At 35.9% G+C, this 26,776-nt stretch overlaps 1 protein-coding gene across 1 annotated transcript; it reads right to left on the bottom strand.

Moving 5' to 3' along the window:
• Nucleotides 1–76: 76 nt before the first annotated feature.
• LOC123256813 (vomeronasal type-2 receptor 26-like) lies at nt 77–25,863 on the bottom strand. The gene is made up of 6 exons (XM_044685373.1): nt 25,616–25,863; nt 21,201–21,492; nt 17,459–18,262; nt 11,339–11,566; nt 5,187–5,310; nt 77–1,032 (listed from the first exon to the last, which is right to left on the bottom strand). The coding sequence occupies exons 1-6, from the start codon at nt 25,861–25,863 to the stop codon at nt 77–79; spliced, it is 2,652 nt and encodes an 883-aa protein (XP_044541308.1).
• Nucleotides 25,864–26,776: the final 913 nt, after the last annotated feature.

Genomic DNA, 26,776 nt, shown 5'->3' with positions numbered 1-26,776 from the left:
CCATAATGGACAGATATGACTATTTTTAGATTAATGTGTGTTGTTCTTCAAATCTATTATTCCTGTACCTTACAGCTTAAGGCCATGCTCCAGAACAAATCTTGTTTCTGGCATCTTGCTTATTCTTGATTTGCTTCTGGCTTTCTGTTCTGGTTCTTGTCGTGTTCCTATTTGGCTTCATAAGGATCACATAACATTTGGGAATAAAAATGCATCCCAGTAATCCAACACTAGAGGCCAAGATGGAGAAGATCTCCACAGTCACCATGGCCTTCCCTTTGGTACTCTGATATGTAGGCAGGAAAGAGGCCCAGACACTGCAAAACATTAGCATGCTGAAAGTGATGAACTTAGCTTCATTGAAGCTATCAGGCAGATTCCTGGCTAGGAAAGCAACAGTAAAGCTTCCAAGGGCTAGAAAGCCCATGTAGCCCAGGACACAGTAAAATGCAAAGGCAGAGCCCTCATTACATCTAATGACTATGTGGCCATATTCAGAGTGCGTGTCTGCTTCTGGAAAGGGGGGATAGGATCCCAGCCAGATGCTACAGAAAATCACCTGAATCCCTGAGCAGATGAGAACAAAATAGTTGGACATTCTAGGCTGTATGCATATCCGGAGCCAGCTCCCTGGTCTTATAACCCTGAAAGCCAGAATGACTATTAGGGTTTTGGCCAAAATGGAGGAAATGGCCACTGTGAACACAACTCCAAATACCGTTTGTTGGAGGAGACAGGTGGCAGTTGTAGGATGGCCTAAGAAGAGTAAGGAACAGAGGAAACAGAAGGTAAGGGAAATTAGAAGAGTATAGCTGAGGGTCCGGTTATTGGCTTTGACGACTGGAGTATCTTGAAATTTCACAAAGATCCACAGAACAAGAGCTGTCACCAAAGAGAATAAAACAGCCACAAAGGCCAAAGTCATCCCCAAAGGTTCTTTCACATTCAGGAAGGTCACAATTTTGGGGAGGCAGCGATCTCTCTGCTTATTAGGATACTCAAACTCTGGGCATTTTATACAATGCTCTGCATCTGCAAGAGGCAACCAAGGTTTAGATTCAAAGAATAATCCTTATACCCAGATGGAAGAATATCTATAATTTCTACTGCCTCCATAAGATACAAAATACCCTTTTCTCTCTGCTGGGAGAACAGTGTCACTGGTAAGTTACATAGTACCAAGGGTAGACCCCCTCTGTTTGTGCTTTTTTATTATTGGTTGGACTTAGATCATGTTTATGATCTGTGTTCTTTCCCCCTAATTGATGATATCTGTTCCTTTTCATCTATTCTCTTATTGTAATAAACTTAGAAAGTGAAGCACTTTAATATCAGATATAAAGATCTCTTTTTCCATTATGTTGTACAACAGCAACTCTAGCTATAGATTGAATTAACGTTTTCTCAATCTTCCCAGCTCTCGATGTGCTTCTTCCTACAAATAACTCACGCTCATTTTATAAGCATTTTGTAGGTTCCTATACTGTTTTTTTCTCTTTCATGTTGTCTCCTCCATTGGAGTGGAAGCTCCCTGAAATGCAGGAATTATTTCCTTTTTATTTTTTTAACCCTTACCTTCCATCTTGGAGTCAATACTGTGTATTGGCTCCAAGGCAGAAGAATAGTAAGGGTAGACAATGGGGGTCAAGTGACTTGCTCAGGGTCACACAGCTGGGAAGTGCCTGAGGCCAGATTTGAACCTAGGACCTCCCATCTCTAGGCCTGGTTCTCAAGCCACTGAGCTATCCAGCTGCCCCCACCCCCCTTTTTGTTTTTGAATTCCTCACCATTTATCTATCACCAAGACATACTAAATGGCTATTGATTGATTTATTGAATGGGTAGAAAATTTCTTATAGAGAAGTCTTTATTTTGTAAGTGGTCCTTCTGTTAATCCTCAGGAAGCTGAGATCATTCCATAATATATTCAATAGTGAATTCCATGTCCCCTTAATATCAGGGTTTAATCAGATAGCTTAAAGTCAAATTCTCATTGGATCATAGATTGAATAGTTTTATCTTACCTTTGGAATAGTAGATTGGGCATATTCTAATCCTCTCATTCAGGTTCATGAGACCTTCTTGAAGTGTGCCCTGGGAATGGCATTCCAAAACCCTCTCTGGCACCTTAAATCCATCCTTGCTGTCAGTAAACTGTTCTTTCCCCTCCCTTTAATATGACCTTTCATAACTTGAATCTTTTAGTTTCCAAACAAAATTTTAAATTGCCTTTGTGACATCACAATGGAAATCTAAACAGATTTGTCTGTTGGTGATATTACGAATCACTATAGAAATCCTGTGATTTTACTATATACTCAATTAAGTAAGTGGCAACATGAATAAGGCAAAGGATTTAGAGTTAGGAATACCCATGTTTGAATTCTGCCTCAGATACCTACTTAATAGCTGACTCTACAAATACTACAGTTCAGATGTACATTTATTCATCCTAGCTATGTCCCATTCCTTAATCTGAGTTTATTCATTTTGTGATGCCACTTATTGTGCAGAATAGTGTAGTTCATAGAGAGCTGAATATAAAGGCAGGAAGACTTGAGTTTAAGTTCTGCTTCTGATACGTATGCTCTTGTAATCCTGTGGAAGTCATTCAACCCCTTTAATGCTCTAGAAAACTCTAAAATATGGTTTAGAAAAATGATTGATTTATAATGTTCAAGATAATTTCTAATCCAAGGGCTCCCTTTAGCAGAGAATTCACAGGTCCAGTTCCAGTCATCTACCTTTCTAACTTAATTGTTTTCAAACTTCCTTCATTCTTTGGCAGTTTCCCTTCTTCAAATCCCCAAATATTCAGATGCAGCACTGGTCTCATTAGGAAATGAGCTCACCAAGGGAGCACTGAGACTGGCCACTTCTCATCTTTCACCTTCACCTTACGTTCATCCCATCTCTTCCTGCCCTACATTGTCTACCCTTCTATGTCTTGTATTTCTTATTCTTCTTTTAATGACCTCATTGGTGACGTGATAAAAATCTCTTCACAGCCACTATGTACCTCTCAGTTGTTTTTGGATAAATTTTCAATTTCAGTACTTTGGACATTATTGCTCTATGTATTTTTCAGGCAGAAAACAACCCTTTTAGAAGGTTGACTCTAAAAATAGCCTTCATTTCTAGAATAAACTTGTGGTTGTAAAGGAGAACTAGTTTCCCCACATACATTATAGGTTGCACTCCCTTTCCTCTTTAACTCTGGGCACAACCAATCCACTGTACTATTTGTGTCAGATGCACATGCTGATGAACAATCTGTGTTGATTGTCTTTCTAAATAAATATCATATCCTGAGAAAGACTTTTTTTTTTTACTAGCATTGCCTACAATAGGTAGACAGTGTGCAGTTAAGCTAAATTCTTTCAAGGGATTATACATTTCTACTAGAATGTTCTATATTTTAGAGTGCAAAGAAAACAGCTCAATGTGGTTCTAAAACAGATGCATATTGAAGGACCGTACCGTTCCAGGGAATATCTCTGAAAATGAACAGAGGCACTGTCTCCTGATTAGCTTAGTAGACAGTTTTGGAGAACACACATGTTTTTTTTTTATGTAGTCAGTCAATAAACAATCAGTAAATGGAGATAGTAAAACATACTTTATCATGAAGTCAATTGCAAAGCAAGACTAGTGTGTTCCATTGTAGAGAACCCTTTACCAAAACATCCTTGTTCCTAGATATAACTGGGTATTCAGACTGCTTTCTCTATAGGGAGGAATTCAGAAGTTCTGAATCTAAAATGTGAATTCTTGGAATTGTAGTCTTAGTAAGAAATATTATTTTCTCCTTGTCCTGGTATAGAGATTTACTTAGTTGTAGATGAACAAACCTATCTGGAAAGAAGCATAATTAAAGCAACATACCAAGTTCAGTCTGAGTTCAGTTTTGGAGTGGATCATACATGGCAATGGCAGATGGAGGGAGAGAGTGGGGACAAAGAGGGAGAGATATAGAGACAGAGACAAAGAAATAAAGGGAGAGGAAGATAGCACAGAAAAAGGAGGGGAAAATGAGAGCAAGAAATAGAATAAGAGGGACAGACAGACAGAGATAGAGAAACAGAGACAGGCACAGAGATATATATAGAAAGATGGTGACAGGGACAGAAACAGAGGCAGAGATAGAGGGAGAAGGAAGAAGAAAAGAAAACACTTTATAGGGTATCTGTAATTCATAAAGGCTGCCAGGTTATTACACTCATTTTGGATTGGAAAGGTGGCAGGAAGATTTAACTGCTCCCTTCCCCATTCCTTATTTAAATAGCTTCTTGTGTCCTATTTTAAGCTTCTTTAAACTAACCTGAAACACCCATAAAATTTTGTCTCCTGTAGCACAAAGTTACTTTCCCAAATACTCTGGGACTCTCACATCATAGTCCCAGTTTTTTGGTATAACAGAGGGACAAATAGCTCTAAGAGAACACAACCTCTCCATTGGAGCAAGGGGACTGACACCCCTGTATTTGAACATGAAACAATTTGTTCAAATGGCTTTTGCAGATTGAACACAGCTCAAACATCTCAGCTTAAATCACTCAGTCTTCACACCACACTACACTCAGACATCCAGACCGCCTCATTTCAATCTCCATCTTTGACTTCCTGCCAGGCTAGAAATCTTTTTCCCATGATTCCCTACTCTGGCCTCATTTTATACTAAGTCACCAGTGGAATCTTGCATCCCAAAAAACCTGTTCTATGTGGACAACTTTGGTTCCACTCTAGTTCAATACTGTATATAATAAAGTGCATTTATGCATAACACATAAACAAAACCTCATATACATATTCATGCCCACACACACCTATAAATTTCTGTCTGTCTGTCTGTCTGTCTGTCTCTCCCCAAACACACACATTTACATGTCCTCTAGACACCAAACATTATATCCAGGACAAGACTAAGGGATTTCAGTTCATAAATGAAATAAAGCAGCAAACACTTTTCCCCCATAAATTACACTTTTCGTCATGTAGTGGGATCAAAAGCGCCCTGCCATGGGTACTTATTTTGGAATATTCCTCTGGTGTTCCTTGGGCACATAAGATCTCTTACTCAGCAGTGATGTTCCTAGGGGTTGAAAGTGACTATATAAGAACATCCCATTGGCTTCTTTTTTTCTATGTCAATGGCAAAAAGAAGAGAGGTGCCTACAGAAACTCACTTATCTGACTGGAAATCTCTCCTTCTGGGCATGGGGAACAGTCAAAACAGCAGGTAGCTTCACCTTCCGAAAGGGTCTTCCTGAATCCAGGACTACAACTGTTGCTGCATACTCCACAGGGAACCTAGACAGTAACAGGGGAAAAGAAAACATGTTTTTAAGTGAGAGCTACTGAGGTTTTGGGCAGAAAAAGTAAGCTTATTTTCTATGTAGTTCCTGCTTCAACAACTACTTCTGCAGATAGCTAAGTGACAGTGTAGACAGAATGCTGAACTTGGAGTCAGGAAGACCTGAATTCAAACCCAGCCTCACATAATAGCTGTGTCATTTAACCTTTTTCTGTTTCAGCTTACTAAACTTTCAAATGAGATTAATTATGGTGCATTCCTCATATGATTGTTGGGAGGATTAAGTACGATAATATTTATAAACCACCTGGCACACATTGGGCGCTTAATAAAAGCCTCTTCCCTTGCATCTTGATTTTATATAACTTTAAGAGAGAAGAGATTCCTGTTGGGAGGGTTAGTTTTATTGTTATTTTGGAGAAACTCTCAACTATCATACTTGGAGGGAGACTAAGCACATAGATAAAAGACTAAAAGTATTGTTTCTGAAAGAATGATTAAAGAAGCTCTTTTCTTGCCAAGAAATCTCTTGAGAAGATACTTGAACATCCCAAAACAGGTGAGTAGTAAGAAAGCTATTGAGAGCTGTGAACTCAGCACTAGAAATTCACATTTATTGGTGAGACTGCCTATGAGTTCTCAACATTGTATAAGTATTTAAATGTGCATTCACATTGTTTATTTTCCTAGTAATTAATTAGATAATCAGTAATATTGATCTACATTTATGTCTGTGAAGGTAGTAGAGATGAAGGAGAGAGAGAGAGAAAGAGAGAAAGAGAGCACTTTTGAGGAGAATCATAGATGGAATATTGGAGTGAATTTGTTAATGAAATACATTATTTATATTCACTTATTAGTAAATATCACAGTGAGAATTAATGTGGTAATGAGTTATGGAGAAGGCTGATAAGTAGGAATTTGATGTACTTGCTGACTAACACATGTAGGAGTCATAATTCCTTAATCCTGGCTACCTGTATTACCTGTATATCTGGTTAGGAGATTTGGAACTGATTCAAGAAAAAGTACTGGAATATTCCTCAATGGATTATCTTGGCCCTAACTTCATATTTTTCCATCTGTTGTATTATTTTGACTAACTTTTGAACTCCAGGGTTTCAGTTTCATCAATCATAAACTAACTGGATTGAACTAGCTGGAGTCTCTTTTGTAATGCTATGATTACAAATTTAATATGGATAGTGATCAGTCAACATGTTGGACAAAAACCTTTTGAAAAAAAAATTCATTTAATTTGTTTCCATTCAGTTTGCAAGGTGCTAATGAATTAGAAAACTGAAGTGATAGTTCAAAATAAGGTAAAAATATGTAAGTTCTTTAGAAAATTATTATGGAATATTAAGAAATTCAGCTTAAAAATTTTTTTAAAGTCAAACAATTTTTCAGTTCCTTTGGAACAAAGGCTTTGAAGGATTCAATATCATTTATTTATCTGAATTAATCTCAATGGATGATTTACTCTCATTCACATAAGTGAAGGGCATTGGAAAGGATATTGGATTTGGAAGGATCTTGGACAAATCACTATCTTTCTGAAGCTCAGTTTCCTTGTGGATCAAAAATGAAGAGGGTAGACTAGATGCTATTGTCTCTACCTATTGAAATGACCGATGCTAAGCACACCAAAGTTAGCAAACTTATACTTGAATGCTTATTTTCACTTTTTCTTCAAAAGCCTACTTAAAGGAGAGAAGAGAAAAGCAGTGATTCTGTGGCATATTAGAAATGATATTTGTTCCGAAATGAGAGGAACTGAATTTAAAGAGATTTTCTTCTTGTTTGTTTTAGGGCAGACCCCTCAACTTCAATAGATATCAGTTTCCTTATCTGCAAAATAAAAGACTTTGGACAATGGAGCCTTTCCAATTTCTTCACGATCAAGATCTATCATCTTACTTTTGAAAGTAGTCATTTGATATATTTCTGTTCATAAGCATATTCAATGTGGACTAGGCTATTTGAGGTAAGAATTGTACTTGTGATTAGAAGAGCAAAGGTGTCATTTAATTGTTTCTGACTTCAAACTCCATCAGACCATACTATGGCATCTTCATAGACTATGCAGTCTAAATAATGTGAAACTTTTAAGATATGGCAACAGAACATCTGATATTTCATTACTATTTGATTAACTGAAATGATCTAAATAGATTTATGGCCACAAAGGGGTATGATAATGCAAAGAACACTGGCCTTGAAGGAAGAGGATCTTGAGAAAGGCTTAACATTTTGAGAACTCAGGGGACTCATCTGTAAAATGAAGGGACTAAGTTAGATGACCTTTGAAATCCCTTCATGATTTAATTACTGTAATGATAGTATTTCCAAGTTTTGGCAGCATTTACTTTGCTTGCTATTCCTTTTCATTAGGAAATTTGTTGAAAAGAGAAGGGAGAAGAATAGAAGATTCTTTGTTGGAGAAGAAAAGACATTGGCTCCAGAGTCAAAAGTCCTGATTTAAATGGGACCTTGGAGAGGTGGAATCAAAATGGCAAAGTAGCTATAAGAAGTGTCAGGTGGATATGCTTTATTCAAAAGAAACCAATAAGTGAAGGGGTTGTGAGTAGCACTAAATATATTAAGAGGGTCTACTAATAGTCAGAACCAAGATGGTGGTGGAGCAGAAAAAAGCACATTACAACAATACATGCCAACTCCTCACACAGATCTAGAAATTCATCAAAACAAATTCTTATGGAAAAAAATCCAAGAAAAAGTCACAGTAATTATTCCAGGCCAGGTTGGCATGGACTGATAAATGAAGGTGAGTAGTGGTTGTCTATAGACACTAGGAAAAGGATCTGGCCAGGATAATGCCTTTTGAGGTTGTGCACCAGGGAAAGATGAGATCTTCAACTCATAGCAAAACACTTCCATGAGAACAGGTGCCTTCTGGTAGTAATGTTCCTCACTATCCAGTTTTGGGTGATAGACTTATGGTGGACTGGAAAAGGGATATGTGCCCCATAGATGACCTTCTGGGATAAGGATTGGTCTCATGCTGTATATGGTATACTAAGGGAGAAGCAGATTTAATAACAAACAATAACATTATGACTCAGTTCCTGATGGCAGAGTGGGGTTTCAGTTCAGTTTACGTCATTTGCAAAACACTGAAATCTTCATGCCCCCACTTTGAATTAATTCTGACATCTTGGAATAGCATAGAATCAATACTCTCAAGAAAACATAGCAGAAGACTATTGAGACCTTCCTTACAGATGTGTCACTAGGCTAATGCAAACATCAGGAAAGTACAAAGTAAGAAAGCAGACTGGAAGAATGAACAAACACATGTAAGAATTCCAGAATAAAAAAGCTATAAATATAAGGGAGATATTGAATACACAAGCTCAGAAGAAAAGAACTACAAAATATGTAGAAGAAAAACATCAAAGAAAAATACCGATTACTTATAAGCTTAACTGGAATTACTAGAAGAGATGAAGCACGAGATTCCTTTGATAATCAAAATGTTTTTTATCAACAAAATCAGAGTGATAGAGGAATACTTTAAAAACATATGAGATATTTCAAAGAAATAAACAGATTGGAATAAGGAATAGGAAAACCTAGCCCAAGCAGGGAAAGCTATGAATATTAGAATGGACCAAACAGAAGCCATTGACTTCATACAACAAAAAATATTAAGTTAAAGAAAAAGACTAAAATATAAAAGAAAACACAAGGTATCTCAAAGCAAAAATAAGTGAATTGGAAAACATATTGAGGAGAAAAAATATTAAAAAGCATTAGAGGGGCAGCTGGGTGGCTCAGTGGATTGAGAGCCAGGCCTAGGGACGGGAGGTCCTAGGTTCAAATCCGGCCTCAGACACTTCCCAGCTGTGTGACCCTGGGCAAGTCACTTGACCCCCATTGCCCACCCTTACCAATCTTCCACCTATAAGTCAATACACAGAAGTAAAGGGTTTAAAATTAAAAAAAAAAGCATTAGAGTATATAATTGCTATTATCAAAAAGAGAGCTTAAACACCAAATGCTGAGAAATCTTAAAAAAGAAATCTGGCTATATCTTTTAGAAGCTTAGGGCAAAATGGCAATAGAAATAACCCACTGGCTGCCTCCTAAAAAGAACTCCAAAATAAAAACTCATGGAAAAATTCTAGCCCAAATTCACAATTTCTGGGTCAAGGGAAAGATACTTCAAGTAGTCAAAAAAAAAAATAAAGAATTCAAGTCTTGAGCAATCACAACATTAGCACCCACAAGTCAAATGGATTGGGGAGCTTGGAAAATCATATTCCAGGAGACAAAATATTTAAATTAAATTAAACTCAGAATAATTTACTTAGTAAAATTAGATTTCAAAAGAAAAAAAAAGACAGACCTTTAATTAGAGGACTACAAAGTATTACTCATGAAAACATTTGAGTTGTAATAGAAACTTTTATATTCAAACATGAGTTGAGAGAATCATAAAAATGTAAATACAAATGAAAAGTGACAAAAGACTAATGAAGTTACAATTGGTTTACATTCTAATATAGGGACATAATTAATGTGTCAAGTCTGAACCTTATAGGGGTCATTGAGGTAGACTAATTAGACAAGATTGTGTCTTGAAGATTTTAAGAGATTAGTGGAAATATAGGAACAGGAATATATTAGGTGTGGAAAGGACTGGAAGGTTAGGGGAAATTATCTCACATAATCAAGGTGCCAAGAAAATATTTTTTAAATAAAAAAAATATAAAAACAAGGAAAGGGATGTAGAGAGGCTGACACTTCATTATCACTCCCTCAGGGACTCCTCAGAAAAGGAAAGACTAGAACAAAAGGGAAAATAAAGTATTATAGAGAAGATAGATTAAAGGAGGTATAACGTCTAAGTGAAATAAACCATAAGGAAGTATAAAAATATAGCTTCTTTTGAAGTGGCAAAGAATGGGAATCTGAGATGATGCTCAAAAATTAAAGAATGACTGAATGCATTATGTAATGAATTTGTATATGCATATGTAGGCATGTATGTATTATGAATTATTGCGTTGTAAGGAAGGATGAAAGGCTTATTTCAGAGAAACAATGGGAAACTTGTATGAATGAGGTCAAGTAAAGTGAGAACTAGGTGAACTAGTTCTATAAAAACAATAATAAGGTGAAAACAAACAAGGTTGAATGAATTAGGAACTCTGATCAGTGCAAAACAACCACAAAGCCATAGAATTAATGATGAAACTTGTTATCCATTTCCTAATAGGGAGGTAAAGGATCCAGAATGCAAAAATGAGCCAATTTTTTTTTGGACATGGTCAATGTCAATATTTGTTTTGCTTCACAATATATAGGGCTCATTTTCTCTTTTGTTATCTGTTGGGAAGAGGGAAGAGTTGGAGTGAGATGGAAAGGTTCATTTCTGCTGATTGAAAAAATAGACATGCATTTATTTGTAGATATGCACATACAGTGTCTATATATCACATACATGCATATAAAGACATAGACATAGACACAAACATAGACACACATATATCACTTGTGGGGCAATTAGTTGGGACACTGGATAGAGCACTGGACCTGGAGACAAGAAGATATGAGTTCAAATCTAGCTTCAGAAACTTGTTGGCTATGTAATCCTGGGCAATTCACTTAATACCTATTTGCTTCAGTTCCTTATCTGTAAAATACAGACACATTAGAGGAGAAAATGGAAAGCCACTTCAGTGTCTTTGCTAAGAAAACTCCATGATGTCATGACTGAATGACTGAATATTAACAATAACAACAACTACTACTGTCTGGGGTATTATTGCCTATGTGACCTTGAATAAGTCATTCAACTTTCCTGAGCATCTGTTTCCCCATGTGTTAAATGAAGGGCAATGGCTTGTGAGGTACCTAGGCTTATAATCTTATTTTAAAAAATAGTTCTTAGATATCTTATATTCATAAATGTATGCAATGTAGAGTAAACCAAGTGGGACAAGAATTTGTTTCTGTGATTAGAAGTGTAAAGTTAGCATTTAAAATGTCTCTGACCTCTGAATTCCACCAGCCCCAAACTATGGCGTCCTCACAAATTGTGAAATCTTGACCAAGTTGAGTCTTGGGAATGAACTGCCCCACTTTCACCAGAATATCAGTGTCATTAGGAAAGAACAAATAATTCATAATAGCATATTGAGCTTCAGAGATTCTATTTTCATCCACAAATACCTGGTCGCCAGCACTATTGTTAAATTGGGTGCTCTTCAGAAAGGAGTGCAGCTGAAAGGGAAGAGAAATCTCATTATTAGGTGATGCTGAAGGTTTCCTTCAAAGCACAACTTGAGTTTTATGAGAGATACTAGGCCTATTTTGTAGTCTTGCAGTATTTTTGTAGTCTCATTTGGGGGTGTAATAAAATCTGGCTTTTGACTGGAACACTTAGAAATGAACCTGTGAAACCCGAAGCGATGCTTACATCTCCCAGATTCATAACCTGAGTTTTGCCTTTGACTTCACTCTCACTCCCTTGATTAAATCGATTGCCAAAGTCTATTGATTTCAACCTTGCAACATATCTCAAATATGCTCCCCTCCTCTCCTCTGATACTACCAGAATTTTAACACCTCATATTTGGACTATTGCAGTACGTGTAGCCTACTGGTAGGTCTATCTTCCATAAATCCCACCTCATGTCAGTCCATCCTCCATTCAGCCACCAAAAAATTTTCCAAAGTGCAGGTCTTAGGTCACTTCCATATGTCACACAAAAGATACTCTATTTTAACCTGGGAATGATTGTGCCACACAAAAGATAACCTGGGAATTCTAGGTTAAAATAGCATATGGAAGATCTTTTGTGTGACATAATCATTCCCAGGTTAAAATAGAGTATCTTTTGTGTGACATTCAAAGTATTTCATGTTCTAAGCTCCATTCACATTCCTATTCTTGTTATACTTTTCTAATTCAGTGACACTGGCCTTTTTGCTGTTTTATGAATAAGACATTCCATATCTTGAATCCAGTTGACATTTTTTCTAGCTGTCTTCCATTCCTGGAAGTCCCCCTTCACTATCTCCATTCCTGTGCTTTCCTGGCTTCCTTAAAGTCTGAACTAAAATCCAGGCTGCTAAAGGATGCCTTTCCCAATCCATTTTAATTCTAATGTCTTTCTTCTGTTGACTATTTCCTATTTATCTAATATAGCTTATCTATATTGTTTGTTTTTTTAATGCCTCCCCTATTTGTTTGTTAGTTCCTCAAGAGAAAGGAATCTCTTTGTATCCTTAGTACATAGTACAGTGCCTTAAACATAGTAGGTACTTAAAAAATACTTGCTAACTGGATGATTACATTATAGTATTCCCTAGAAGATGGCTTCACTTATGACACTGTTTTGTCTCTCAGCTTTGTGGATGTATTGGCATTCTTGTACATAGGAAAGAATTATCTTTACACTAGTGAATGCACATCCAGAGATAGGCCCAAGGTATATACATCTTCATATATTTGTGTATTCCAATTATAGGGAATAAGATTGAGTGAGCAGAGCCTACTGAATGGTCCTCTTGGCGGAACTGGATATAGGAAATATGAGGGAAATAAACTGACCAATTGAAAAACAAGCTATAAAACAAAGCAAAACTACTCCTAATGGTATCTATGGAAAAAATTCCTTTCAATGGCTTCATTTTCTAACCCATATCTATAATAATTCCCATTGCAAAATACCTAGAGTAAACCTCTAGACTCTTCTCAAATCATTAAGTCAATCAAGATTTCTCAAGTTCTTGCTAAGTGCAACAAACTATGCTAAGTGCTATGCTGACAGCCCTGTGGTAAGATGGATCTCACTATTGATACAACCATTCTGGAGAACATTATGAAACTACACCCAAAGGGCCATAAAACTATCCATACTCATTGATCCTGCAATACCATTAATGGGTCTATATCCAAAGAGATCAAAGATAGAGAAAAGGACTTGTATAAAAATATTTTTGGCAACTCTTTTTGTAGTGGCATAGAATCTGAAACTGAGGGAGTGTCCATCAATTGTGGGATGGCTGAACAAGCTGTGGCATATGGTTGTAATAGAAGACTATTGTGCCACAAGAAATGATGAATAGAATGACCAGGAAAACCTGGAAAGAGTTCTAATACAAAATGCAATGATCAGAACTAGAACAGTATATATGGTGACAGAAATATTGTATCATGATCAACTGTAAAATACTATTATCAGTAAAACAAGACCCCAAGATAATCCCAAGAGATTCATCATAAAAAAATGTCATCCACACCCAAAGAAAGAACTGTTGGAATATGATTGCAGATCAAAGTATGCCATCCTTCATTTTATTTCCTTTATGAGTTTTTTTAATTGTATGTACAATATGTGTCATTAGTCACAATGTGGGGAATATGGAAATATTTCATGAAAGCATGGGTATAACCTATATCAGGCCTCAAGGAAGGGGGGATGGAAGGAAGGAGGGAGAGAATCTGAGAATGTCGGAAAAGAGTAGTCAAAATTATTTCTCCATGCATCTAATTGAAAAAAAGAAATTCAGTGAAAAAATAGTTGGATCCCAACTGCCTATAGGCCATTTACTCTTTTTATACAGCTAAAATTGGTTGCATGTTTGTCCTAACATCATAAACATATATATTTCTTTGCATCTTCCACTCACTGTTCCTATTTCTCCCCTCTTGAAAAAATAGAACAAGTTTAATTCCTCTTCCACATGAAAGTCTTTCAAATTCTTGCAGAAACCTATCATACCTCACTCCCTAGAATATTCTCTTCAACTGGCTAAATTTTCCTGGGTCTTTCAACAGATCATAATATGATATGAGGAAAGAAGTTTTTCTACCCAGCAGTCCTCCAATAGACATTTCCAGCTTAAATACCCATAATTACATTAAAGAGAAAGACAAGACAATATCTCAAAATTTATGGCATGCAGCCAAAGCAACCCACAAATTTATAAGTCTAGACACAATAAAATAGAGAAAAAGCAGATGAATGGGTTAGGCATGCAACTAAAAAATTTTTAAAAAGAACAAATTTAAATATCCCCAATTAAGGACCAAATTGGAAATCCTAAAAATCAAGGAAGAAGTTAATAAAATCAAAAGAAAACCATTGAATTAAAAAATAAGACTGGGAGTTGGTTTTTATTTTAAAAAAATGAATAAAATAGATAGAGCATTGGTTAGTTTGAGTAAGAAAAAGAAGGAAATTGAATTACCAGCATCAGGTAATTCATCAATATATCACAAGGATCATTCACTAAGACTGGGTGGGATTTATAACAGGAATCCTGGTTTAATTTAAGAAAACTATTGGCATAATGGATCATATCAATAACAAAACTAACAGAAATCACACAATTACTTTACTAGATGCAGAAAAAGTCATTGACAAAATAAAATACCCGTTCCTATTAAAAATACCAGAAAGCCTAGGAATAAAAGGATCTTTCTTTAAAATGATAAATAATATCTATCTAAAACCATCAGCGAGTATTGTCTGTAATCAGGATAAGTTAGAAGCCTTCCCAATAAGATTGGGGGTGGGGTGGGGTGTGAAAAAGGATGTCTGTTATTACAATTATTATTTGATATTGTGCTTGAAAGGCTAGCTTTAGCAATAAGAGTGAAAAAGACAAATGAAAGATAGGTAATTAGGAAACTAACCTATCACATTTTTCAGATAATATGCTGGTATATTTAGATAATCCTAGAGAATTAACTAAAAACAAATTGAAATAATTAATAACTTTAGGAAAGTTGCAGGGTACAAAATAAACCCCATCAATCATCAGCATTTCTATATATTACCAACAAAGTCCAGCAGCAAGAAATAGAAAGAGAAATCCCATTTAAAATTACTCTAGACAATATAAAATATCTGGGAGTCTACTCTCCAAGATAAACACAGGAATTATATGAATACAATTATAAAACATTTTTCACACAATAAAGTCAGATTAAAATAATTGAGAAAATGTTAATTTCTCCTGGTTAGGTCAACTGAACATAAAAAAATGATAATTCTACCTAAATTAATTAATTAACTTATTTAGTGCCTTGCCAACCAAACTACAAAAAATTATTTTGAAGAGCTAGAAAAAAATAACAAAATTCTTGGAGAACAAAACATCAAGAGTCTCATTATTGGGGGCAGCTGGGTTGCTCAGTGGTTTGAGAGCCAGGCCTAGAGACAGGAGGTCCTAGGTTCAAATCTGGCCTCAGACACTTCCCAGCTGCATGACCCTGGGCAAGTCACTTGACCCCCATTGTCTAGTCCTTACCACTCTTCTGCCTTGGAACCAATACATAGCATTGATTCCAAGATGGAAGGTAAGGGTTTAAGTAAAAAAAAAAAAAAAGAATCTCATTATTAATTAATGAAAAAAAATGCGAAGGAAGATAGCCTAGCAGTAGTACATATCAAACTGTACTATAAAACAGTAATAATTGATATAATCTGATACTGGCTAAGGAATAGAAAGGTGGATCAATGGAAAAAATTAGATATACAATATAAAGTGGTAAATGATCATAGGAATATAATCTTTCATTATGCTAAAGCTTCCAGCTTTTGGCACAAGAACTCACCACTTGGCAAAAACAGTTGAGAAAACTGGAAAGAGTATGGTAAAAACTAGGTATACACCAATATCTCACACTGTATACCAAGATAAAGTCAAAATGAGTATATGATCTAGATATAAAAGGTGATACCATAAGCATATTAGGAGAGCATGGAATAGTTTACCTGTTAGATCTATGGATAAAGAATTTATTACCAAACAATAGAGAATGTTACATGGTATAAAATGGATAATTTTGATTATTTTAAGATTTTGTCCAAATAAGACCAATTAACCAAGATTTGAAGGGAAACAACAAAATGGGAAAACGTTTTTATAGCAATTTCTCTGATAAAGGCCTCATTTCTCAAATATATAGAGAAAAAAGTCAAATTTATAAGAATATAAGTCATTCTCCAGTTGACAAATGCTCACAGGATATGAACAGGCAATTTTCAGATGAAGAAATCAAAGCTATCAATAATCATATGAAAAAATATTTTTTAAATCCCTATTGATTAGAGAAATGAAAATTGAAGCAACTTTGAAGTATCACCTCACACTGTGAAATCGGTCAAGGAAAATGATAAATGTTAGAGAAGATGTGGCAAAATTGTGATGGAATATTATTGTACTATAAGAAATAATGAGTAGAATGTTTTTAGAAAAACCTGTGAAGACCTACATGAACTGATGCAGAGCGAAGTAAGCAGAACCAGGACATTGTATACCATAACAGCAATATTGTATGATGATCAGCTGTTATTAAGACTTAGCTTTTATTAAGAGCAATACAGTGATACAGGATAATTCTGAAAGACATCACAATGACATCCACCTCCAGAGAAAGAATGGTTGGAGTATAAATGCAGATCAAAGTACCTAGTTTTCACTTTATTTTATTTGTTTCTGTTTTTGTGTTTTGATTTTATAAGTATTCTCTCACAACAATGATCAATATGGAAATATGTTTTCCATGATCTTACATATATAACCCAGATCATCTTGGGGAGAGAGGAGGTAAAGAAAGGAGACAATTTGGATTATATAATATTAAAAAATGTTGAAAATTATTATTACGTGTAATTGGGAAAATAAAATATATTTTAAATAGTCTAATCAGCCCCACCTAGGCAAATGAGGAGTAACTGTTTAACAATTATAGCTTCCACTAAATGGAATGGGATGCCTTTGGAGATGGATGGGTTATTCTGTACTAGATGATTTAAAACAACTACTCGACTTATGCCAGCAAAGATATTGTAAAAGGGGTCCTTGTCCATATGTGTGTGTGTGTGTGTGTGTGTGTGTGTGTGTGTGCACTCACACACACACATGCATGTACACACCTACCAAATTATACCTGAGGTCCTTTCCAACTCCAAGACCAAAATAGCAATTTCAAGCTTCATGTGCAGACCGACAAGTATTGGGAATTATTAGTAGAATCTTTAAGGAACATATAATCGCAGAATTGGAAGGGACTTCATGATCCATCTTATCTCAATCATACTCAAAATATATCCTCACTATACCATATGTAAAAAGTGGTCATCCCTTCAATATTACCTGCCAGGAATGAAATACTAGATATTCTTCATTTGCCATTGATCTTTTCTCTAATTTTCTCATAACCATTTCATGAAGACCCCAAGCCACAGCATAGACAGCATTGTAGATGTTGTAACTCAAGCCAGACATGGTCATATCAAAAAAGTTAAGAGGCAAAGTCTCTAAGGAAGCATTTGGTGAACATATCTCTTGCTCCGAGTTTTCTTCTTTATCTGGGCACTTAAAAGCTGAGAGCCAGAATGCCTTAAGTAAAATGTCATCTGGGTATTTAGAAGGTATAATTGTCTTAAGAAAAGTCTTGAATTCAGGAATTTCATTTGTCAAGTATGAAAATGTGAGAGCCCCATGGAAAGCATCACCTTCACTATGGAGACGTCTCATGGTAATGTCCCAGTGAGATGTGACAATCCACACCTTTTGTACTGGGAATAAAGGAATTTGTGAGTATCTTAGGATCATTAATGAATCTGTATCACCATGAATAACAATCACTTTGGTTGATGATGCTATAATCCTGGGCATGAAGTTCTCATGTGATTCCATGTGTCTTCTTTCACTGACTGGGATCTTTTCTGTGAAGGACATGCAAACATCATTCTTTGTCATTTCTCCTCTTATTTTCCAGAGAAATTCCTCACCTCTTATATCATCTGTTGCAATCAAACCTATCCAGTTCCATTTAAAATATGAAATTAGGCAGACAATTCCCTGGTGAAGAGAAGAATCTTTGGGAGCCATCTGATAGAGAGAAGGAAACTGAACCTTGTCACTAAGAACAGAATCAAATGGACCATAGCTGATCTGGATGAAAAAGAAACATAAATTAGTTTGACACCTCGTAAGGATGGCACAAAGGATAAAATGCTGGGCCTGGAGTCAGGAAGACTTCTAGTCATGAGAATTCAAATCTGGCTTTGGACATTTACTAGCTATATGATCCTGGATAAGTCCTGTAACAGCGTCAATTTTTCTCATCTGTAAATTTAGCTTGAATAGGAAATAGCAAACCACTCCAATATTTTTGCCCCAAAAAAGGGGATCATGAAGAGTCAGAAATAACTGAAAACAACTGAACAACAACAAAAATGTATAGTTGAATTATATTTTGTCTAAAATAACACACACACACACACCATACTGCATTCTACATGCATCCAAATTTCTATGTCTTGGAAGAGAAAAAGAGGTGGATAACTTTGTGTAGCCATGCCTCACTTAAATCCAATTTATGCATGAGTCAAAAGACATCATCAGTGATATAATTTTTGTCCTATTTTAGAATGAAGGACAACAACTAATTCCATTACTATCATATACTACAACTTGTTTAATCATTCCCAAATTGATGTATATGCCTTCATATTTGTTTCAGAAAAACCTGGATAGACCTATATGAAATGATGCAAAATGAAGCAGAATCAGGAGAACATTATACACAGTATCAACAATATTGTAATGATGATCAAACATGAAAAACTCATCTAGTATGATCAAGGCAATGACCAAGACAATGATTCAAAGATCCACTTGCAATCAAGGGCCCTTTTATCAAAATGATGAAATTTATGATGATTTTATAAAAATGATGAAAAATTCTATCCACTTCCAAAGAGAAAACTAATAAACTTTGAGTAAAGATCAAAATATTCTTTTCTTTTTTTTTTGCATTTTGTGTAGGTGATTTTTTTTTGCAACAGGATTGATATGCAAATATATTTTGAGTGATTTCACACATATAATTGATATCATTGCTTGCCTTCTCAATGGGAAGGGGATGAGTAAAAGGGTAGGAGAAAATTTGGAGCTTAAAAATTTAAAAGATGAAAGTTATAATAAATTTTAAAATGATATTGGGAAATATTTAAGGAAATAAAATAAAATTTAAAGAAGAGAAATGAAATGTTTGCTAAACTATACATAAGTGGTCTGTGACTGCTCTTCTGCTTTCAGGCATATGGAGGCCATGGGAAATAAAAAGCATGGCTTTATACCATGTCAGATTTTCATGATTCTTTATATCTAAAATAACCACTCTACTGATCAAATCTCACCAACAGTATTCAGGTACAACTGAAATTGTAATGTCACTCCCAATAGCTCCATGGATACAAATTCAGTATTTGGGGCTCTGAAAGAAAGGTCCTCTACTATTTCAGGCACATGGAGAACACTGGAAATAGAAAGCATGGCTTAAAACCACGTCACACTATCATGACAACATATCTCCATCCTTTAGATCAGAGGCCAGCAACCTTTTTGGCCGTGAGAGCCATAAACACCACATTTTTTAAAATGTAGTTTTGTGAGAGCCATACAGTGCTCACAGTGCCACTCCTGTAACAGCGCCTGAAAAAAATGGACTTTATGGCTCCTGCAGAAAGAGCCATATCTGGCCCTCAAAAGAGCCAGATATGGCTCGAGAGCCATACGTTGCCAACCCCTGCTTTAGATGAAAATTTAACTGTAGTCAGGCACAAAGACATATAATGTGTATTCACCAGGAGGCGTCAGAATTCCTTCCCACATACCTAATACTTCTGTTCCCAACCTTCAATTAGAAGATTGTTTTAATCAACAAAAAGAATGTTCATCAGCTCTAGAATAGGACCAATGCCAGGTCTTGCTAACCATGATCACTGTTGTCTAATATCAGACAATTATATATGTACTCACACATCACAGTATGAAGGAACTAATCCACTTGTAGAAACAGACACATTATTCTTCTCCTGTCATGCTGTATCCCATCAGGATTAAGGGAAAAACACATCAGAATGATCACACCAATCTAACTCTTTCCCATCCAGGACTTTTTGTTACTATATTGTCTGGCAAATAAAGATGTGAAATTAATCCTGTTTCATACATTCCTTTACATAGTGATCTCACTCTGGCTTCCAAAACTCAATGCAGAGTTAATCATTATGCCTTTTAAGCATGGAGCTTTTATTTTTTCCTTTGGTCTCCAAAACTCTCTGCTAAGCTAATGATACAACAAAACTCTCCCTGGCTATTCTTCCAAGGCCCCCTGAATGCTGAAACAATATCTGTAGAGCTATTGGGAATAAATAATATTTGCTGAAGCTATGAAAGTTTTAAAATAAGTAGAATTTATTTTATTTTTTAAAATAGAAATAAATGCAGAAAGGTCCTCAGTCATTCCTCTTTGGACACTAGTAATTCCATATTAAAAACTGGTCTTTGATGGGGTCCAAGAGCTATGAATATTTAATGTTAAGGAGAAGGAAGTCACAAATAATTCTCTCAAGAAGACACCTCTCTATTTTCTCTAAGACTAATATAAGCCTGGGAAAATACTGATTTTAAAGCATGCTTTCAAAGTTCTTGTTGTCTGTCTTAATTGTTCATTGTTTGATATTATTGCAGTAGTATCCCTGTGTTCCTCTATGTGTGCACACAAGAAAGGGGGAGTGGGTTTAAAAGAAACCTCTAAATATTTTGAGAAAAGATGTTTCTCACTGTCTCCTATCATTCTGGAAAGTGGTGTACAGACAGATCAGAGATTGTGTTTGAGAGATTTAAAAAGAAATGTGTATTTTTAAACTTCTTAAACTTTAAGACCATGTACAAAGTGATAAAAGGATCCAAGGAAATATATATATATGTAAAGCACTTTTAAAACCTTAAACACATTTTAATTCTAGTCATTGTTCTTGTTATTCATATTCTTGTTTTGGTTTAAAAAGACAAAGAATATGTCAGGTACAATATCACTCACCTGTGGAAACTTGTAGAGGTCAAGCAGAGTGCCCATTTGGACAGAGAGAGCTGATGTGATGCCTCCAATAACAGCCACAGATTTGTCCTGCTCCCTGCAGCTGTAGTTAGGGATGAACTGGCCCTGTCCAGATAGCCACCGTAGGGAGCTTTCCAATGTTCTCTCATCACTATGATAGGTATTGTAGAGGTGGAATCCCAGGGAAATGTTGAGCAACAGATTGGGATCCCTGTTAATCTCCTCCACAGCAAACAATAAAGCCAGGACCTGTTGGTAATTTTTGGGCAGCCACCTGTGGGGGCAAGTGCCATAGAATAAAAAGCTTCCTAAAAGAATACTTTACAGGAGGAAAAATTCCCCTGCCAAGTGAATTGAAATTAAGGACTCCAATCCTTGTTCAGCTCATTTGTTTGTATTTAAAATAGCCTCCCCCGCTTGCCTTGTTCCTATAATGTATTCTTCTTGTGATTTCTGTGATGGTGAGGACTATTGGCTTTTGAGTTCTTATGTGACTCTGACTACCTGAGTCACTCACTCATTTCACAAATAAATATTGAGCATCCAGTATGTACTAGATCCTATAGAGGATCTGGATGGTCCTTGATCCTAGAAGGCCTATGTTATAGTGGGAGGGAGAATAGATACAGCAATATCATTATACAAGATGGCAGGGGATATGTTAAAGGCAAATGGCACTGAGATCTAATAAATCTGAACAGAGAGAGGCTCCATCTCTTTCTGTTCAAGAAATAAGGGAAAACTTCATGGAGGGCAACCATGGTCCATGAAAGGCAATGGTAATTTTGGTATGTAGTTATTTGGGGAAGAGGTCATTCCAAGGAGAGGAAATGATAGAAAAGCTCGCACCAGATGTGGAAATAGTGGTTATTGCACATTTAGATTCCCAGTATATTATTCAGGTCGTGTATGATATTTCCAATGAAAAGTGAAATCCCGACTTAGCCTTCCATCCTTCCTCACTTCCTTCTCTTCCCATACAAAGACTGAGAAAAGTAGGAAACCAAAGTTATTTAAAAGATTGTGACTTCGAACCCAGTCTTTAAGATAAAACATTGGAACTGGAGTTAGGAAGTCCTGAGTTCAAATCCAGGCTCAGACACTTACCAGCTAGCTGTGTGATCCTGGGAAAGTCACTTAACTCTTTTGGCCTCAGTTTCTTCATATGTAAAATGAGCTGGAGAAGGAAAGGGCAAACCACTCCAGCATTTTTGCCAAGAAAACTCTAAATTGGGTCAGGAAGAATTGGATGCAATTGAAATGAATGAATAACAACAACCAGATAATTAACCAGGGAATCAGTAGCAAAGAAAAATTATCTCTATTATTCCTGGCAATTAAAAAATACATAATAAATTATAATAAATATGCTTATCCAAGAGAAACAAGTCTTAATTAGTTATGTCCAAAATTTATGTCTCATTCTTTCTTTCCTTCTGTCCTACCTCTCCCCCTTCCCCAATAAGGCAATTAATATGATATAGGTATACATATATTATCATATAATACATGTTTTCCTGTTCATCACATTGTGAAACAAGATATTTATTGCTTGCACTAGAGACAAATTCATGGAGGAAATAAAGTAAAGAATGATATGTTTCAATTTATTTTGTATTACTGGGTCAAAAGGTATATAGTTTTATAACTCTTTGAATAGGATTCCAGATTGTTCTCCAAAATGATTGGACCAGTTCACAGTTCCACTAACATAATAATAGTGTCCCTATTTTTCCACATCCTCTCCAACATTTATAATTTTGTCCTTTTATCATTTTAGCCAGTCTGACAGGTGTGAGGTGATATCTCAGTTGTTTTGATTTGCATTTCTCTAATCAATGATTTAGAGTACTTTTTCATATATAAAGCTTTGATTTCTTCATCCAAAAATTGTCATATCTTTTGATATCAGTTGGGGGAATTGATCATATTCTTACATATTTGACAAAGTTCTCCATATATTTCAGATAGAAATCCTCTATCTGAGAAACTGTCTAAATTTCTTCCCAATTTACTGCTTTCTTTCTAATCTTGACTACATTCATTTTATTTGTACAAAATCATCTCAATTTTGATGTATTCAAAATGACCCATTTTACATTTCACAATGCCTTTTATCTTGTGTTTATTTATGTTTGTCTCCTATCCATAAATCTGATAGGTAATATGATCTCTGATCTTCTATTTGTTTCTATTACCTCCCTTTATACCTACATCATGTATGCATTTTGATCTTATTTTGGTAAATAGTTTAAGATATTGGTCAATGTCTAGTTTCTGCCAATCTGCTTTCCAGTTTTCTCATCAAATTTTAAAAAATCAAATGATGAATTCTTACTACAAAAACTGGGACCTTTGCCTTTGTCAAACACAACATAACATAATCTTTTATGACTTTGTTCTCTGTCTATTCTGTTCTGTTGATCTACTTTTCTTACTCAGTACCAGAGGGTTTTGATAATTACTGCTTTATAATATTGTTTGAAATCTGGCAACATTTAAAAAATGTATAAAATCTACTAAGATTTCTCTAGCAGTTAACACCTTTTAGACACGTGTTTATTTATTTATTACATATTTATATATTTAAGAGAGGCAGAAGGTGAGTATGACAGAATCTCAAGTCCTGGTCATCTCATTTATTTTACATAGCATTTATAAAACTTTCAAGTCTATCTTGAGAGGTCACTTGCTATGTTTCTAATAATTTAAGACCCTGTACCCGTTCTTTCTTTCTTTGATTATTTTCTTTCGAATTAGAATCAAGGAGAATAGAAGGAAGACCCTGACCCTCACCAAGAAGAGTTATTCTCAAGACAAAATTCAAAGAGGGCCTTAAAAAAAGGCCTTTGACTTAGAACAGGATTTTGTTAAAGGTTTCACCAAGAGTTGGTAGAACCTTCTTTTCCCTCAAAGCCAAACCACCAATTCTGCCCAGTTGGTGAAAAGAAAAAATAAAGAATCACAAGCATATTAATTCATTAAAAGGTAACCAATGATTAAAATGATTTAATGATTTCATCTATTAGACAAAACAAAACCAAAAATATTTATAAGAGGAAAAAATATAAAAGGAAAATAGGGGAATTCAGAGGGATTAAAACAGTGATGAAAGGTCATATGGGTATTTAGAAGCATTTGGCTACAAGAATGTAAAGAAGAGGTCAGAATGTTTATCTGCCACAGAAACATCCAACGTATCTCATAGTTTGTCCCCCACAACCAGGTGGGAGAGTCAATGGTTAACCTGCTTCTCTTCAGCTATTACAAAGTGAAATTGTCCAGGAATTGTTGTATTTTAATATGAATCTCATTTCCTTAGGGCAGATTTACAGAGGTTTATATGTGAGTTTGCATTGCTATACACAGAGTTCCTGCTACATAAAGCAGGATTTCTGCAAAGGCAATTCATATGGGACGAAGTACAAAACTAAGGCCTGGCTATCAGCACAAATGTCAATACAGCTCGTCAAAGTCCCAGAAAGGAAATCCAGTTGTACTTCTCTTGGATACTTCTAGTAAAGTAAAACTAACCTTGAGAAACAAAAACACGTCCTTCACAAATCGTAAAGAGAAAATCACAATATTCCAGAAATTCCATAAAGACACTTCTAAATCCCACTCAGTACTCAGTATTTATTACAACTGTATCTTCTCTCTTCTCAGTAGTGAAATCAGTCGATTCCTCCCTTTCAGGCTCTGTCCCAGGTTAGTCTAAGTCAGTTTTGTTGGAGTTGTTTAGCCTGTATTGCTCTATCATAAACATGTAACTAGCCAAGAAAAATAGAGGAAAATGATAAATCCACTGGTAAGGGAGGTGGGAGGAAAAGAATATCTTAACTGAAGAAGGAGGGTCCATGTCTCCCTAAAAAGTTGTGCTTAGTTGTTACCAGGCAGGCAAATATAGGAAGGAAAGAGAGAAGTGTTCATTCCTGTGTATAGGATACATCTTTTTCTTTCCTGATATCAGCACACTTAACAGCAATAACTGCTCAAGGATTGAAAAGAGGCTTAAGGCTTAAGAATTAAGAATGCTTTCAAATATTAACCTAATTTCAGGGAGGCTGGGGCCTAGGGACTTTCATTAATTCTAATTAATTTCAATTAATTATCAACATGATGTCAGTTCAGGGGAAATAGGGTGATAAAAGACTGAGTCTGATAGGGACTGAGCTTCCTGGATATGGGCCCTTTGAGGATGATGGGTGAGGGAAGTACAAGAGAAGAGTTTTCTCTCATCAACTTTGAAAGGCAATTTTTCAGGAACAAATGAAAAAAATTCAAAGACAAAAAAAGGGAGAGAGCACCCAATTGATAGGCCAGCCCTTCTGCTTCATCTATAAGAATTTTTTTTTTATCATTACAATAACAATGAGTGCAGACAGAGAAACACTTACTGATAAGGCTTACACGCTTTGTGAGGAGGACTTTCAAATAATTCTGCTCCTGTTTGGCTGTTCACATCAACTGAGAGCAAGGATAAAAAGATCCCAATCACCAGGTCCCCTTCTTGGGAAAGAATGGGATTAATCTTGTGCAAGCAGGAGAGCTTCTCTGTCCTGTGCACAGTTGCTAAAATCAACACCAGAGATATGAGAAGAAAAGAAAGCAGTTGAGAAATATTTTTTTTAGTATGGGGCAACATCTCCCTGAAAATTTCTCAAAGTTCCAAGTCTGGGGAAACCAAGGAGCCACTCAGAATAGAGCAGTCAGCTGCTTTAGTCATGGACTGATAAGGAACTGTCCAGCATCAGATACGACCTGTCCTGTAGATCCCCAGGCTCTGGTCTGTCTGCCATACCTGAGGAAACACAATGGAACATTAGTCATATCCATGCCCAAGTCAAAGATAACAGTGCAAGAGGAAGGTATGTTTTATAGTTTCACCAGCTTTTAGACTGAACTCCTATTTTTATATCTTATATCTTATATCACCCCTATTTTTAGATACCAACAGACCTTTCCTCCTATTCCAGCCTCCACAGAGAAGCCTTGATCCATTAAGAACTCTGGGGACCAGATTGCCTGGGGCATCTCCAGCTGAGTCTTTGCAAGTAAGGGAAAACATAAGTGCAAAATTATGTTTTGGATTCTTTTCCTCTTGTTCCCAGCAGAGGCTACAGTACAGAATTGCCTTTCTTGGAAATTGATTTGTATCTTGGTTTCAGCAAATGGCCCGTGAAGACTAAATTTCATGAAAAATTCTCCTGTAGGAGAACAAAAAAATCCCCAACCTTAAGTCACCTTTCAGTAATGGCAATTTCCCTGTAAGATGAATTTCTTTGATGCAACCCCCCCCGCCATTTTCTGCACCAGGTCAAATGTAAGCCAGATCACACATTCAGGACTATTTTGAAGACCATGATAGTATGCAAAATGCTCCAAATTCTTTATACTTCTTCCCTTACTCCCTTGACAGGATCATAGCATCACAGTCTCAGAGGTAAAGGGGGCTTTCAAAGTTATTTAATACAATAGGATTATGACAGAATTCTCCTTTCCAATGATTAGCATTACAGACACATGCAGACTCATCTTCCCTACTTGGGAAAACCTAT

The sequence above is a fragment of the Gracilinanus agilis genome, chromosome 1, assembly GCF_016433145.1.
Source record: "Gracilinanus agilis isolate LMUSP501 chromosome 1, AgileGrace, whole genome shotgun sequence".
Lineage (NCBI taxonomy): Eukaryota > Metazoa > Chordata > Mammalia > Didelphimorphia > Didelphidae > Gracilinanus > Gracilinanus agilis.
The sequence above is the reverse complement of the archived record's forward strand: the minus strand, read 5'-3'. Positions and strand labels throughout refer to the sequence as shown.